The sequence below is a fragment of the Colias croceus genome, chromosome 11 (genome assembly GCF_905220415.1).
Source record: "Colias croceus chromosome 11, ilColCroc2.1".
Lineage (NCBI taxonomy): Eukaryota > Metazoa > Arthropoda > Insecta > Lepidoptera > Pieridae > Colias > Colias croceus.
This window is the reverse complement of record NC_059547.1, coordinates 6,994,133-7,009,252: the sequence shown is the minus strand read 5'-3', so window position 1 is coordinate 7,009,252 and position 15,120 is coordinate 6,994,133. Positions and strand designations below refer to the sequence as shown.

At 32.6% G+C, this 15,120-nt stretch overlaps 1 protein-coding gene across 1 annotated transcript in view; it reads right to left on the bottom strand.

Annotated features, from left to right (window-relative positions):
- The window catches only part of LOC123695541, a 42,470-nt gene that overhangs the window by 18,997 nt on the left and 8,353 nt on the right, over positions 1 to 15,120 (bottom strand). Inside the window, exon 2 of the mRNA XM_045641418.1 lies at positions 3,835 to 4,024. Coding sequence (XP_045497374.1) covers positions 3,835 to 4,015 — 181 coding nt within the window. The 5' untranslated portion in view covers positions 4,016 to 4,024. The remainder of the gene's footprint in view (positions 1 to 3,834; positions 4,025 to 15,120) is intronic.

Sequence of the window (15,120 nt, the reverse complement as noted above, 5' to 3'; positions counted from 1 at the left end):
ACTGAAATTTCCTTGTATCGACATGAAATATGAGTAAGTACCTAGTATATAGATGATAGGTAAGACGTTGAAAATAGTATCTAACTGTGTTGATTGAGAATTGGTTCAGTGGTTAAGGTGTGAAGAAGAGGCAGACAGACAAACTAACTTTCGCACTTGTAACATAAATAAGAAGATTGTTTTCTGTCGAGTTATACAAATAAACCCCAGGACGCCGATAAAACTGGGGCACCAATAATTGTGAGGTGATCGGATTGCGTTCCAATTAAGGATGATAGAAGTGTAAGTGGATGAGATTAAAGGAAGTGACGCGATCGATCAAGGCTCCAAGCTATCAATTAGTTAGTTCTTACATCGCGTTTGGATATTATACCACTGAATTTTATACATAATACATATACTAATTTAGGAACTTCACTTTAGTTAATAAAGGAAAGCTTCCGCAACGTCGTGCCCCTATTTTGCATGAGAATTCGGGATCAGTTTCCATCTAAGCCAGTCTATGAAGCTCTCTAACCTTAGAAATCTAGTATCTAGTTAGGAAAGCGAGCGAAGGTGAATTCAAGAACCTGAAATCATCGTACTATTATGACGGGATTTGCCGTTTCAACAGTTTACATAATTACACACTATTATTTATATCAAATAATATTCCATTGAGTCCTACAAGTGGGTTAATACGAAAAACTTGCGGCTAAATATAATTAATAAATAACGTTTGAGTTCTATAAGTTAGTGAGTTAATACTTTTATATTACTTAAAAATTGAGGTTAAAAGTAGACTTTAATTAATCAAATTACAGTGTACTAATCCGTCATAGCCAAGTTATAGCATTCGCAGTGGTAATAATAATTATTATGTCAACTATATATTATTAAATTAATGTAATACCTATAATGAGTTGGCATGTGCAGTCAATATTTTATTTACTGTATGTTAATTTGACAGAACGTCAGTTTATCGCATAATAACTAAGAGCAATTAACCTATAGAGTTCTTATATTAAGACAGAACAAAATACATATTTTCTAATCTACTTACTCTTAGTCAATAACAGCATAAGCCAGATTGAGATAGCGATAGAGTATCTGCACTGTCTTCAAACGTAGCGCGCCGGCAGTCAGTTTGTTTTCCAACCAGCTGGTGGGCTCAGTGCGTCAAGTGTTTTTAACGAAATATTTAGAAAATATAAAGTGTACAGTGTTTCTTTTTATTTGTCAGTGTGCTAAAATAACTATTGTATGTTTAGCAACCGGCTATCACTAGTCGAATGGGAGTTTTGGATAAAAACAATGTAAAAATATCTTTCCATCGGTAAGTGATTTTCAGCAAATTGATAAATATTTATGTTTTAAACCTATTTGAAGGTTTTATCAAGCGCTTTTTTGTAATTTTATGTTGTAACTGTAACATTTACCCACTTTATGGGGTTGTGGAATATAAAATAATGAAATAATTTTTAAAAAACGTCACAATAATATCACGTTTGGCATTTTGTTTACCACCGTAGTGTTGTAACACATCTAGCGTATATTATCGATTTATGACAAAAAATCTATTTCATATTAACGTTGATTTATTTATTTTGTTTCATAAATCAGATTTATATGTAGTTGTTGTTGCAAATAATAGATGTAAATTTTTTACCGCAGGAAAATAAAACATACCACGTGGTTGTTTTATTTGCCCTATGTGTTTTAGTTTTCGTTTGTTGTTTATTAATTTCTCTTTCAGATTATTAATAAATTCATTTTGTTTTAGATTTCCAGAGCTAAATAAAAAATGGGTATAAAACGTGAGACATGAGTTGATTGGACGCCGCCACAATTTGCAATATTGTGTTCACTGCATTTCGAGCCTACGTGTTATCAAGATGGATACTCTAGAAGAATTGTGCAATCTTACGCTTACGTTTTTTTTTGTTCCTGTAGATAATAAATACATTTGATTAAAGAGAGTGAATTTTTATTTTGAAATTTTTTACACATAAGTTACCTACTTTAAATGTGTAACTATGTGAAAATTAAACGGTTGATTAAATGACAGTTCTCATAGATGAGAAACTACTATTGAAATACATACTTAATATACATGCGTTTTCAAAGAAAAACCCGCATAGTTCCCATTCCTGTTGGATTTACGGGATCAAAAGTAATTTTTCCAAATTTCATTGTAATCGGTTTAGTAGTATTCGCGTGAAAGAGTAACAAACATCCATCCTCACAAACTTTCGATTTATTAGTAGGATGTTAGGAAAATTTTTTCATTAAGACTGTCCTTTTATTAACTTGTTAAAATGCTGCATGATTCCTTCATGCTGACTGTGCCTTTCTCCTCACTCCTTTAACTTTATCATCATTTCCTTCTTTATTTTAAATTACATTTCAAGTTTTAAAATTTCTTTTATAATGTACTACTTTTCCGCCCGCGTTTTTAAAGAAAATCCTGCACAGTTCCCGTTCACGTGGGATTTCCGGGATAAAACCTAACCTATGTGTGTATGTACAAAATTTCATTGTAATCGGTTCCGCAGTGAAAGAGTAACATCCCTTCTCACATAATTTCGCATTTATTATATACGTAGGATTAAACAAATAATGTATTCAACTGAAATTAATTATAAGTTTTGTTTTTTTATTATTTATATTATTTCACGAAACCGTAAATGCAAAATACATTCATGATTTTATCGATTGAAGCACATCCCATCACTATCACCTTCTATCTATCTAAATACGTACCTATAGTAAAAATGGTGCCATGACTATGTTGAAACGTAGCTTGTTGTCTATAGCTGTCTCATTCTTTCATACGACGTTTTCTTTAGATAGAGAGAAACAAATATATGTAAATTGTATACGCTCGATACAAGTACTCTATAGGTTAATTGCTCTTAGCATAATAACGAATAATGCGACATTTGGACGAATTGAAAATACGAAGTAGCATCAACAAAGTTATTCGCAGATATACAGTACTAGCGGTCCGCCCCGGCTTCGCCCGTGGTACATATTAACGTTTTCTCTACATAAGAACCATCCTCGTACTTCAAGGAATATAATAAAAAAAGAATTATCGAAATCGGTTCAGCCGTTCTCGAGTTATGGAATTACAACGAAAAGTGGCATTGATTTTTATATATTAGAAGAAGAAGAAGATTTCACCTGAATATGAAATTCCAAACTTTATGTAAAGAGTTTTCTGTTTTACTATTTCTTGTGAATAATTCACGAAAAGTTCACAGTTATTGGCATTAGTTATTTGTTTTAAAATTGTCTGCAAAATAACATTACCTAAATAATTTAATGGTTGTTGCAACTATTTTTAAATGGCGATGAATAGATCAATAAAAGGAATGTCAAAAGAATAAACTAAACTCTTAATGAGGTGGAATGCAATGTTGGCACAAAATTAATGATAATGGCTGGTAACTGCACAAAGTGAGTGATATCTTGAGATATGTATCTTGTCTGGGCTATCTTTGGCAACGAACCAGTGAAAGCTGGTGGTAATAATAATTCAACGCATCAATTAGTTTTGACTGCATTTGGCCAAGGTGTTTAGACATATCTTGTAACGCATCTTTAAAAAATGGCTTTCCTAATTGTCATATTCCTTGGATAAATAATAGGTATAGAATGTTTTCTGGGAAAGGAAGAAGTTTATAAAGAATAGAAAAAGTTCGATTACGAGGCGGGTTTCTCATTTAAAAAGCATCTGAATGCTATAAAACTAGAGGTAACCTTATCATATTTTAATATGAGTGAAAACCTAATGGTAATTTCATGCAACATTTCATCCAAATTAATATGTGCTCTTCTAGTCAAACTTACCATTGGTACTCGTAACATGAACCCACTTCTCAGTGCACACAGCAGATATCCACACAAAGGTGCACAGTCCCACTAGGATAGTACACCCGAAGAGGATACGCCTCTCGATCACTAGAGCTTGCAGCAGTGGTCGCCGCTCAGCGCCTACTGACGAGGCGGTTGACATTTTGTCTGTCTCCATGATTGTGACCTGGAATGAAGTAAGTATTGAATGTTGGTAGAAATTCCTCATGCCTCAGCTCGGCCTGGGTGTAGACCTTATTCTCTAATCCAAACTTAGAATACATACTTAAGAATCCAAGCATTCATATAGGTATCTAACTACCCAAAAATCATTAAAATCAATTTAGTCATATTATTAAGTTAAAAGCGCTGTAACTTACACGTGTTCTAAATATAAGATTAAATATAAGAAGATTTAATGAACAGAAACTTAGTTGATATAATACGATTCTACGTAACTTCGAGATAATTGACAATAAATCACATTTAGTCAATAAGACTATGAATATTAACAAAGTGAGGGTAGTTGGGTCGATATCGATTATACAATAAACCAGAAGACAATCGCTGAGATTGCGAGTTTTCACTATGTGTCTTAATATATATATTGCACCACGACAGCGTGGATATTAAAATATATAATACTAGCTTTTCACCCGCGTCTTCGCCCGCGTTTTTAAAGGAAAACCCGCATAGTTCCCGTTCCCGTTTGATTTCCGAGATAAAACCTATCATATGTGTTAATCCAAGTCACCCTCTATATGTGTGCTAAATTTCATTATAATCGGTTCAGTAGTTTATGCGTGAAAACCAACCAACCAATACATACATACATACAAACCTTTCCTCTTTATAATATTAGTATAGATGACCCCAAGTAGTAGCCCTCCAAATAATTAACCTCGTTATAAATCGAAAAGTTTGCATGAACATGAAGAAGTTAACTTGTTCATGCAAAAACTACTAAACCACTTTGATTGTTTCAGTTGATAATAATTTACGCAATGTTGCGAATTATCCGACTCCTATTGTTAAGAAACATTTTCCTTCTAGTATAATTAATTACATTGGTCACTTCTCATGCATAATTAAAGCAAAATTCGAAAACTTATTACCGATTTCACCCAGAAGTCGAAGTAATTCCAACTGTCCAATAAGACTGAATTCGTAATTAGTTTCGTAGTCTTAACAAAGGACCGACAAGTACCATAGTCCTTTAGTATGATATCCCTTTCTGATTTATTGAATAAGATACTAATGTAGTATTATTTTAGATTAGTTTATTGGGGGGTTTTGAAAGTTTCAATGGTTGATTTTATTAATACCAATCTATACTTCTATACTAATATTATAAAGAGGAAAGGTTAAAGGTTGTAATTATGTATGTATGTATGTATGGTTTTCACGCATAAACTATTGGACCGATTTCAAAAATTCTTTATTATTAGAAAGCTGCATCTTCACTGAGCAACATAGGCTAGGATTTATCCAGGAAATCCCACGGGAACGGGAACTATGCGGGTTTTTCTTTGAAAACGCGGGTGAAGCCGCAGGCCTAAAGCTAGTACAATATAAAACAAAGTGCTCTGCAGGATCTGTCTGTCTATTCGCGGTTAACTAAAAAAGTACCGTACCAGTTTTCAAGGATGGATAACAATCAAATCCGAAGGTGGAAAGCTAGTGTGAAAAAAAAAATTGGTTGTCTGTAAAGTCGGTTTACTGACGATAGTCGAACGTGACAACGTCTTAAGGCCGATTGTGCTTCTTTGTCGCTCGTTCCGCGCTCTCGCTCGCACTTCAAGCCTTACGGAACGCCTCAGAGCGAGGTAACGCCGCATGAGTCATGTTTTTTCGTGCGTGCAGCCGGCTCTATCGAATTATAAGACGTTAGTTGTCACGTCAATAAGACAAGGTAGGTATACAAACTAAATGTGTCCGTGCTTGCCTTTTTATATGCCTATGTCTGCACTCTGCAGTCGTTTCCCGTTAATTAGTTAACCTAAGTATCATTAGGAGATACGTATATACAATTTTAATGAGCATTCTTCTATGTTATTGCATTTATATTGTATGGTCGTAACTATGACAGGATATAAATAAAGCAGTAAACTAAGCAATGACTGTGCGATCTAATGCTGTAAGTCATTATGCTAATGTGATTGAACGTAAAACAATATAATAAACCTATACCATAGAAAATATATTCATACCCTTCATATTTCGCAGAATGATCATATTTTGAATAGCAAATGTGGTTTTATTAATACAGATGCCGTAATTTCAATTCTATACGGTCATGGACAATATAAATGAGAAATGAGAGTATCGTGACTGGAAAATTTGCGATATTTCCCTGGTCACGGCTCCTCCATTTTTGTTCTTGGACATTTTTCTATTATTACTACCCACCTAGAATAACATGTACAGTGCTATAGTATTCCTTAGCAATAACATCTCACAATATCAAAGGAATTTATAGATCGAGCGTGAAACATTTTATTTAGTGATACGAAACGTTCTAAGTACGAATCTCATTAATATATATTAGAGGAATTGTACACAGATAATTAAGATAGAGTATTCTAATATTAATCTATCATACCAAATACATTTGAATATTTTATTAAATTATTTTATTATTTACTACCCATAGGTCAAGCTGTTTGCTCGCGCATCATCGGATTTGATTTGCTTTCCGATAAATGCTAATCTCGTTACACCCTGACCTTAACAACTACTTACCTATAAAAAAATACCTCAATCTGATACTTCGTTACTATACAAATTTATTAAAAAAAACAATAGCAATTTATATATTTTCTAATAAGGACAACAATAAAGTTTTCTGATATTGAGTAAAAGTGTCTATCACACTTTGTGTAAAGTTTCGTGACTCCGTACACATCTACACATGTTTATTCACGTATCGATTTTTTATTATTCAGTTGCTAGCCTGAGACCTGACCCAGCAAATGTTGTTTTGCCATGTCACTTAGGTATATTAGTTTTAGTTTAGATTCTCATGCCTACCGCGTATACACAAAAAATAATAAAATGGGTCAAGCCGTTACGGAGGAGCTTTTTAATAACTTATGAATATGTATAAATTATCCACTGCTCCGGTCATGGTACATAATATTATAAACAAACTCTTCAGCTTACATAATTATTAGTATTGACTATATCAATACTAATAATTATGTAAAGGTGTCGACTGCGATTGATTAAAAGTACAATCGTTAACCACTAACAACGACGTTAATTATTTATTTCATTGATAATATTATTTCTAACATTGGTTGATTCTCTCGGATCCTCTCTTTAATTTTTTTTATTCCACACCCCTAAGTCACAGTTGACAGATATATACTACGTACATACCTAAGTCCACACCTATCTAGAACGTTCGTTCCAATTTTAAATAGTTTCAAAGGTGCAGTAAGTCAAAATTGTGAGATTCTTGTCTTGGATTCTTGTATTTAACAGTGACAGCTCGCGTCGCATCCATCTCCAAGTCTTTTGTTCTTCGGAACGTTATGTTTCATGGATCCAATAATAATTTTAATATTCTTGAAATGAAATTCATAATTAAGCTTGAATTCCATTCAAATTTAAATTATCGTTCGATGTTTATTATTTTATGTTTCAGACTTGCATTAATTTGGAGCAAAATATGTAATTTAAGGTTGATATTTTATTCCAATATTATGTCTCTATATTCTCTTTTATGTCGTTCGGAGTATCAGCTAGTTGTTGCTCGGTAAATTTTAGATTGATGCGTTTGGTAAGAAGCTTTCATTGCAGACATATTATAAGAAGTGAAGTCCCGTGTCCCCAAGTGGGGCAAGACGATTTGATGATTTTTTATTTAGGTATAAGTAGGTGATCCTTCTGTATTTTGCCAGACGGAGATCGTCTCCACAAGGAATCGAAGGACCCCTCGGTTCTACGCTCACGCGTCAACCACTGTACCAAGGAGGCAGCCAACAGATATATAAAGACTCATATTATTAGAATGGATAACTCTATTCAAACCCAACAAGTACCTACAACATTTATCCGTCTAATTCGCACATATTCAACGCCTCAATTAAATATAGTTTGTAAACACAATGTAGCGGTTATGGGTTTCAGACGTTCGCCAAATGCATCCAGATTTGTAATAAATATATGCACAATGTATATTGTGTACAGGAAATAGTATACTAATTTTATTTTACTTATATTAGCTTTATTTAAGAATATATGTAGGATCGGCGATATAAAGATACACTACCACTCACTGACTGACATCGGTTTCGGTTTGAAAGTGGGGGGGATAATGACGTGATCGTGTAGAGGTGCGCCGAGTTTAAGAATATAAAAATATACGAGTAGTATAATATGAAGTTCATTACTTCCACTAACTTGTGCTAACTACAGAAACTTCTCGTTCGTTTTTGTTAAATAAATAATATTTTGTGACATTCAAGTATATCCAGAGACACCAAAGAGACGCTAATACGATGAAGAAACACAAAGAAACAATCTAACTTTAAAACTTAGTTTAAATTCGTAAAGTTTGTTCAAGTTAACATTGATTGACGGACACTAACCTCAGAGTGCTCTCATAAAAATCTAGTTACAAAGAAGAATAATAATATGTATACAGCAAAACCGTTTTACATGAAAAGTTTCCTTGGCTCACTTTGCATAAAGGTTGACGTCACGGTTTTACGATTCATGCTAATAAGTGCTATAGTCGTGTATTTTAATATCCTGAGTAGTCGTTATGGAATACTGCTTGACAGTAAAGGCTTCAATAAATATACATTTACTGGGGTCTGGGTAAAAGTATATTTTTGCACAATGTAACTTAACTACAAAGAATAGAGTCCATTTTGCAGTTACTCTGCTGGTGACCCCAGTAATTATCAATTTTTAATAACTCTCTGTGGTGGTGCTTGCCAAGCTTTTTGGGGGCAGATGACATAGCGATATTATGCACCAAATTTATGTACGTACGACAAAATAATATGATTATGAGGTACGTGAAAATATTGGGTATAGATAGTAGATATCAACATATTATGTATTTCAATAACAATTTCGAAATATCGATGAATATTCATCGTTGTCTCTTTTAGTGTCGATATTTATGCAAAATGCTCAAGAACCTCAGCTGTCGAGAAGCCATATTGAAATTCTCGAATATTGTGTATTTTACAACAGCATTTCTTGTTTATCTTTCTCCTTTTCATGTCCTTTGTTTTTTTATATATATTTTTATACGATGGCTTATTATTTTTGACACGATTGTATAATAATACTTATGAATAGTATGACAACTATTAGACAATTTGCAGCAATTAAAATTAATGTTATAAGTATATATCTTCTATAACGTTTAATAGTTCACCTGCAAGCTTAGTTATTATGCAACTAGTACATGAAACCACCACTTAATTAGGTACGAGATAGGATGATGTTAGCCTATGGGCATAATCTGTCTAAAATTACCTGGCCAAATTAACAAGGCACATTGTTACTATGTAATCAGACAGGTAATTTGAGGCATTATGTATATTAATAATATTAACATTATAATAATGAAGTAATGATGACGTATTCACTGAGTTCTTATTATGCATAGGGTAAGTTTTAACCTTCATTGTTATGACAAAAAACGTTTGACAGTATCACGTCCTGTCGATGCACATGTTATGCTTGGTTATGATAAAATAATTTTTTGACATCCACTAATGAACACTTGACCCTTACTTGAAAGAAAGCTATCGATTAGTAATTTCAACTTCAACTCAACAGGGAAAACAGTGCTAGGTATAGATTTTAGGTATTTGCACCGGAAAATTAGCAGAAAATCTACAAACAAGTAAACAACGGAAACGTCAAACGTCACCCAGGTTTATTGCATGATATTTCGTATTTATTGTGTAGCAGGCAACGTAAACGATAATAAAATGTAAGCTCGGAAACAGTAAAATGACGATGACTACGTTACATCTAAATATAAGACAGTACAAACTAATTTGTTAGACGGTTGCGCATATTCGTAACAGTTACGCGCTCTTCCGACGACCAAGTTTCAATTACTTTGTATTAATAGGAACGATACACGTGACTTTGGGCTTGTACGAGAAATCAATATTCGAATTAATTTGCAGGGTGAGATTTCGAACGGTCTTATGTAACTATTGCCCAAACTAATACGTAAGTAGGGACAAGTAGTCAAGTAGGTACCTAAGTCCGTGCGTATACATTTGTTCTGCACTGTGGTTCTGCACATTAAATAAGGTGGATATTGTAAAATCTTACAAATATTATAAATGCTAAAGTTTGTGAGGATGTGTGTGTGTGTGTGTGTGTGTGTCTTTGTAACTCTTTCACGCAAATTTTACTGAACCGATTACAATGAAATTTAGCACACATATAGAGGGTAACTTGAATTAACACATAGGACGGTTTTATTCTGGAAATCCCACGGGAACAGGAACTCTGCGGGTTGAAAACGCGCGCGAAGCCGCGGGCGGAAATCTAGTATTTAATATTTATCACAAAATACACGAGTGTATGCTTCAAGTGCATTATTTTCGAAAAATTTTGAGTTACAAACTACAAAATCAGAAAGCTTGGTATCAATACAGAACATGACAGCTACAAAATTAAAGACTACGAATCCTTGAATAAATAAAAGAACTGACGCAACTTGTCTAGTGACAGCATAGATGCAGCACACAATAAACAGCGCCGCTTAATTCAAATTCCACATCGTTATACTCTGGGCAAAAGCACTTAAATAATAAGTACTGGGGGTCAATATTGTTTTATTTATTCACGTCTAAGACCGTGATAAGGCGTCGAGACGCCTGGCGACGGTTGCCTGTTTACACATGACTTGCCACAAAATTGAACCCCTTCTAGCTATCGTAGAAGCACGTACTATGACGAGCGTAATTAGCAATTAATGGCTTCAAAGGATTATATTAATATTGGATTTCTAATGTTTTAACGTGTGTAGTGCTTCTAAATTAATGTGGTTCGATTGTAAGGACACGACGTCTGCAGGAATTTATTTTATTTATACCTTGATAATTAGTGAAAATTCATATTATTTTTATTTATCATTGGTACACTTATTGCATGTCATAAAATATGGAAAACAATAGGTAATCTTATCTGATTTTCTATTTACTATTATTTAAAAAAACACACTTATTTCTTTAATTTAACACCGCAATATTAATAATATTTTCCTTCGAATTCGATGACACTCTTATCGAAGCTGAAGGTTTCCGTGCCTTCACAAAATTTCGACGTCTTAATAATTGTAACATTAATAACATAAGTAAATAGTAATTACATAGTCGCATTTCATTTCACAATGCCAGAACCTCATAAACTTATATAGAGTAAATCCTTTACTCTACATTTTCTTCTTTTGTGGCAAATCATTCTGCTTCAAAGCTTTATTTTAATTAACAGCATAACACTTATTAGCATTCTTATGGATGGATGGTAATCACATATCTTATACTGATAATAGATAATTATATAAAACTGAAGAGTTTATCTGTTTTTACGCGCTAATCTCAGGAATTACTGGTCCGATTTAAAAATTCTTCGGTGTTAGCCCATTTAACGAGGTAGGCGATACCTATAATCGAATCAGGCTTTATACCTAAAATCACGCTAAGACCAACACGAGCGGAGCACTACGGGTAAAACCACGTGGCACAGCTAGTACATTATATACTCGATAATAACTTTAATTCCACACTAAAAGCCTTTTATACAATCATTGTAATTACTAATTAAAGTCCAATGTGGACTAACTTCTCTAAATTTAAATTTGTTCGGGAATTATAGAGGACATAAAAGCGCTTTTTTCCTCTTTGTGGGTTTTGTTAACTTCGTATTCAAGATTTTCTCGGAATTCATATTTAATTCATTTGTTAAGAGGCTATTTATGATTTAATTAGCGCTGAATGTGTGCAGTATTTTATAATCAACGTTCATTTATAGCAAAATATTTATAATTTAATGAAAAAATAATGCTCTATTGGTTGTGTTTTTTCTAAATTGTCCTAGTTAATTGCATTTTTATTATTTTTCAAAGGCATAAACTACATGTTCATTTAACATAACATGTAACATAATTTCATCTTGGCATAGAAACATGAATCAATGGAATTTTGGATAATTTACAACTATTAGTAGTTAATTATAAAAATTATCCAAGATATTCTTCGGTGGTTTTGCACCCCATATAAAACACAATTTATGCACAGCAATAAAAATAGAAGCTAAAAGAAAGATTAATAATCCCTCGATGTGTTTATAACATTAATAGCGTCTTTCATTAGTAGGTACTGCGGAAATAATGGCGTGGCGACAAATGGAGTTCGAATAGAGCTTCGTGATTTATTTGTTTTCAAACGAATAAAGCTATTGGTAATTCGTGTTTACTCAATATTATTTATTTTATAATCTACTCTATACTAATATTATAAAGAGGAAAGGTTTGTATGTAGGTATGGTTTTCACGCATAAACTACTGAACACATAGGATAGGTTTTATCCCGGAAATCCCACGGGAATGGGAACTATGCGGGTTTTCCTTTGAAAACGCGGGTGAAGTCGCAGGTGGAAATCTAGTCTTCTTTATAATAAAAATTAATCGCTAAAATATGTATTGGTAAACGAAAAGCTTGAGACGAAGCGATTTCGTTAATTCTTTTTTTATAATATATTCCTTGAAGTACCTACGAACATGGTTCTTATGGACATGTACCATACACAAACATGTACCACGGGCGAAGCTGGGACGGTCCGCTAGTGGTACAATATATTTTAATTATAATGCTTGTTACGTCCCTGATAGAAAATTTGACACTTTGAGGTTTTTCAAAAATTAACACAATATTACTCACACATAATATTATATTATAACCTTATTATTAGATACAATTAACAAGTCCAGAATCGAAAAACTGGCCATTAACATTGATGTGTTGATATGAATTTATAATAAAACCACCAAACAGAAAATAATTATTCTGACAATTGTAAATTATTTTCTAGCTAGGTACCTATTGAAGGTTATTAATTACTTTTGCCGAAATCGAAGAACGCTTGCAAATACAATTTAACTGTAAAAATAAGTTCTTCAGATGCCACAAAACAAATCAAGCCAACGAGTAAATTCTAAATTTATAGCATTTTTCAATTAGCAATACATACAATGAAAAAAAAGCACTTTACAACTTTCTGAAATTGAATCGCTTTTAACAAATATTGTAATACTGTGCTTTTAATATTAAAAATAGTCTTTACTCTTTAGTAATGAGTGTCTAAAGTATGGTATATTCTAATAGACCACGTGCTGCAAAAGTTATGTTCCAAACTCCAAATAATTATATTTCAATAGTATTTTAAATATTAACTTTTTCCTGATAACAATAAAATTTTAATACTTAAAAATCTTCACAAACAAATTTGTCTTTTAAAACAGTGTCACTTTATAACATGAGCTAGCTCAAAAATACCAAAACCTTTAAATATATCATGACTTCATCTTAATGTAACTTTTGGATCTTGTGTCTAATGACATCAGTGTATGCGGGAATATAGGAAATTGTAAAAACTGTAAACCCGAACACAACATGCCAAGACAGAATACCAATATACGTAATCTAATAAAAACTTTTTACCGCGCAACAATCTATTTTAAAATGACAATGTGTTGAACAAAATGTGGTTCCAGAGGAGAGGAATATCATTAGTTAACGTATGTTTTTATACGATACTGATCCGAGTCTTAGTAGGTTAACGATAGATTTTGTTATTTTAAACTAAGGTTGTTAAATGCTTAGTTAAAAGCTATGCATAATTTGGTATGGTATGTATTGTGAAGTATACTTTTGTAGAAGAAAGTTGTAAGAACGTAAGAGTTTGTTGGTTATATATACGAGTGAGAATTTTAGGGTTTAAAAGTATGATTAATTTTTATATCTTTACTTTATTGTATGAAAGTATTTACATAATTGAATACGGAAGGGCATTAGAAACATCACTACATAGTCGCTTTCTCTATCCCTATGTCCCTTTGTATGCCTAAATCTTAAAACTACGCAACTGATTTTGATGCGGTTTTTTTAATAGATAGAGTGATTTAAGAGGAAGGTTTTAGTATATAATTTATTAGGTTTTAGACAAAGTGGGCGAAGCCGCGGGCGGTAAGCCAGTAGATATTCATATAAATTGGCAAAGTAATATTAAAATTTATCTTACTATTACCTATACATTTTTCCGTAAATTTTTAGAACTACGTCAATTTTCATACCTATCGTCTTTATGACATTTGAAATGAGTGATTGTATGAAAAACACAGGAATATACTCCACTATTCCAACCAAGCGAGTATCGCTATTTCATTGAACAAGTAAAAAGGGTATCGAATGCTATTGCATGAGCATTTTTTTCAATTCCTTTTAGCGCGCTCTTTGAATCACTTTTTCTGTATTTTTCAAAGGCTTTTACTTTATTTACCTTCATTTTAAATTCATTTAAGAAAAACACTGTGTTAGGTCTTTTATAGCTTCTTTCTTTGATTAGTTTATTGCAGTTAGAAACTAAGATACGAAAAATATAAAGTACCTATGTAAACAAGATTCTAGAATAAAACTTTACTACTTTCCGTATAAATAAGAATGCAAATGAAAAGTAAGATGTCACGTACAGACATCATTTTTTATTTTGCGTGGAAATATAGTTTTATTAAAGTGAAACTTTTATTACATCGTCTCAAACTTTTTGGTCTGTGTACAAATACGATAATCTTTAGTTAAATGTCTATATTGTGAAAAAAAGTACATTATGTGATGTCGACATTACATGACGACATCACATAAAATAAGTACAATATTATTTATTTTAAATATGTATAAACACAATTATAAAGCTGTATAATTAATTGATTATATTGATTGATATGCAGTGATACCATATACTTGAAAATTAGACATATGGTTATTTATATCAGTTTCGCTGATAATACTCGGTAAAGTGCTACTTTAGCTTGTTATCAATATTCGACCGAATACAGAACGATAAGCTGTGGCCTACGTTTGTAAGCTTTTAACAGGTGTGACAGATTTTGTTTTCATTTCTTTCACGTGTTAATGGGAAGAGTTGATGGGAGAGACAAAATAGTTGCGGGGACAAAAGTTGCTCTTGCGCGCTAGCTCTTATGTTATTATATCCCAGGAAACATCTCGTATCACA